A 1,629-nucleotide genomic window follows, 5' to 3' on the forward strand; every position below is an offset into this window, starting at 1 on the left:
TACAGTTTTCAATGAATAAGAGAGAGTGACCATGGGGCACCTGGGTGTCTCAGTAGGGTTAAGTGTCTGACTCTTGACTTCAGCTCGGGTCATGGTCTCAAGGACCAACCAGGAGATCATAAGATGACGGCCTCCATCACTCCTGACAGTCCTGAAGAGGGTAAGGGGCAGTAGGTATTAGTTTGGATGGCAAGGAGATTAATGAGCTTACCTCTTGGTCTTGAGGTACACGGGTGTTGCAGTCATCTTAGGCTGCTGGAACAAGTTACCAGAGCCTGGGTGGCTCTCTCTCTGCTCCTCCCTTGCTTGCACTGTGTGTGTGTGTCTCTCTCTCAAAGGTAAATAAACATTTAAAAAATTAAAAAAAAAGTTCCTGAGCCCATGGCTGGCTCAGTCAGAAGAGCTTGGGACTGTGAATTCCAGTCATAAATTTAAGCCCCAGGTTGGGCTTAGAGCTTACTTAAAAAAAAAAAGAAAATTCAGTTCCTCAGTTGTACTAGCTACATTTCAAGCACTCAGGAGCAACATGTGGCTATTAGGTTTGAATCTGAACAATGCGTATATACAACACTTCCATCACAGCAAAACGTTCTATTAGAGCTGGTAAGTAGTAAAACCTCCCAGTTATTCCTACCCCAATCCCTCTCTCCAGGGGCAATCACTGCTGCAGGCTTCTTGCATAAATTTTCATGGTTTCTCTCTCTCTCTCTCTCTCTCTCTCTCTCTCTCTCTCTCTCTCTGTCAGACACACACACACACACACACACACACACACACACATGTTACCATATAATTTACACTGTCCTGCATTTTGTTACCATATAATTTACACTGTCCTGCATAATTTTTGTTTTAAAATATACTTATATACTAATATATACTACTACTAATATATGAAACATACTAATGTAATCCACTTTCTATATATTTTAATTAACTAACAGTTCAACAATTTAGAGCATCTAATATTTGGATTACCAAGCAAATGTGCAAATTTTAAAGAACCAAACACAAGAAACATGCATATTGTTATATTTGGGAGCAGGCAGAGGGAATGTACTACTTGACTTTCCTTTCTGCATGGTAGATACGGAACCCACACTAAGGCTGGTTAACTTAAGTCACAAACTGATCGTCCTCCCAACCAGCATGGCCAGGAAGCCTTCAGTCCCCGTTCCTGTCCCATAAAAATGTCCGGCGCGGTGGGAAAACCCTGCATAAATTCTGGGGACGGGGGTTACTGACAGGTTGTCTTCCGTGGAGTTGGGAGGCCCACATACAAGCGAAGAGGGAGTCCCAAAGCCAATCCCAGGCGTCAGAGACGACGACACCACCTTCAACCATCGCGCGGCGCACGCCAACAGCCTGGGGAGCTCGGATCCCGGGCTTCGGCCCAAAGAGCGCGGCGCCCCCTGCCGTCCGCCCGAGGAGCGCGACGCGGGCTCGCGGGAAGCCAGCAACATGGCGGGGCGGCCTACGGCCCCCGCCTCGCAGGCGCCGGACCAGGACGGAGCGGCGCCCAACGTGGTGGCTCGGGTCTCGAAATGGGCGGACGACCACCTGCGCCTCGTCCGGGTATCGCTGACCCGCCGGCCGGACAGGCAGGGGGCGCAGGGGCGCGCGGAGGGA

At 49.2% G+C, this 1,629-nt stretch overlaps 1 protein-coding gene across 3 annotated transcripts in view; it reads left to right on the forward strand.

The window, feature by feature from the left end:
- Positions 1–1,446: 1,446 nt before the first annotated feature.
- The window catches only part of C5H3orf33 (chromosome 5 C3orf33 homolog), a 17,093-nt gene continuing 16,910 nt past the window's right edge, over positions 1,447–1,629 (forward strand). For all 3 annotated transcript variants that reach the window (XM_029940012.1, XM_029940013.1, XM_029940014.1), the window contains exon 1: positions 1,447–1,575. In XM_029940012.1, the coding sequence (XP_029795872.1) occupies positions 1,462–1,575 (114 nt within the window). In that variant the 5' untranslated portion in view covers positions 1,447–1,461. The remainder of the gene's footprint in view (positions 1,576–1,629) is intronic.

The sequence above is a fragment of the Suricata suricatta genome, chromosome 5, assembly GCF_006229205.1.
Source record: "Suricata suricatta isolate VVHF042 chromosome 5, meerkat_22Aug2017_6uvM2_HiC, whole genome shotgun sequence".
Classification (NCBI taxonomy): Eukaryota; Metazoa; Chordata; class Mammalia; order Carnivora; family Herpestidae; genus Suricata; species Suricata suricatta.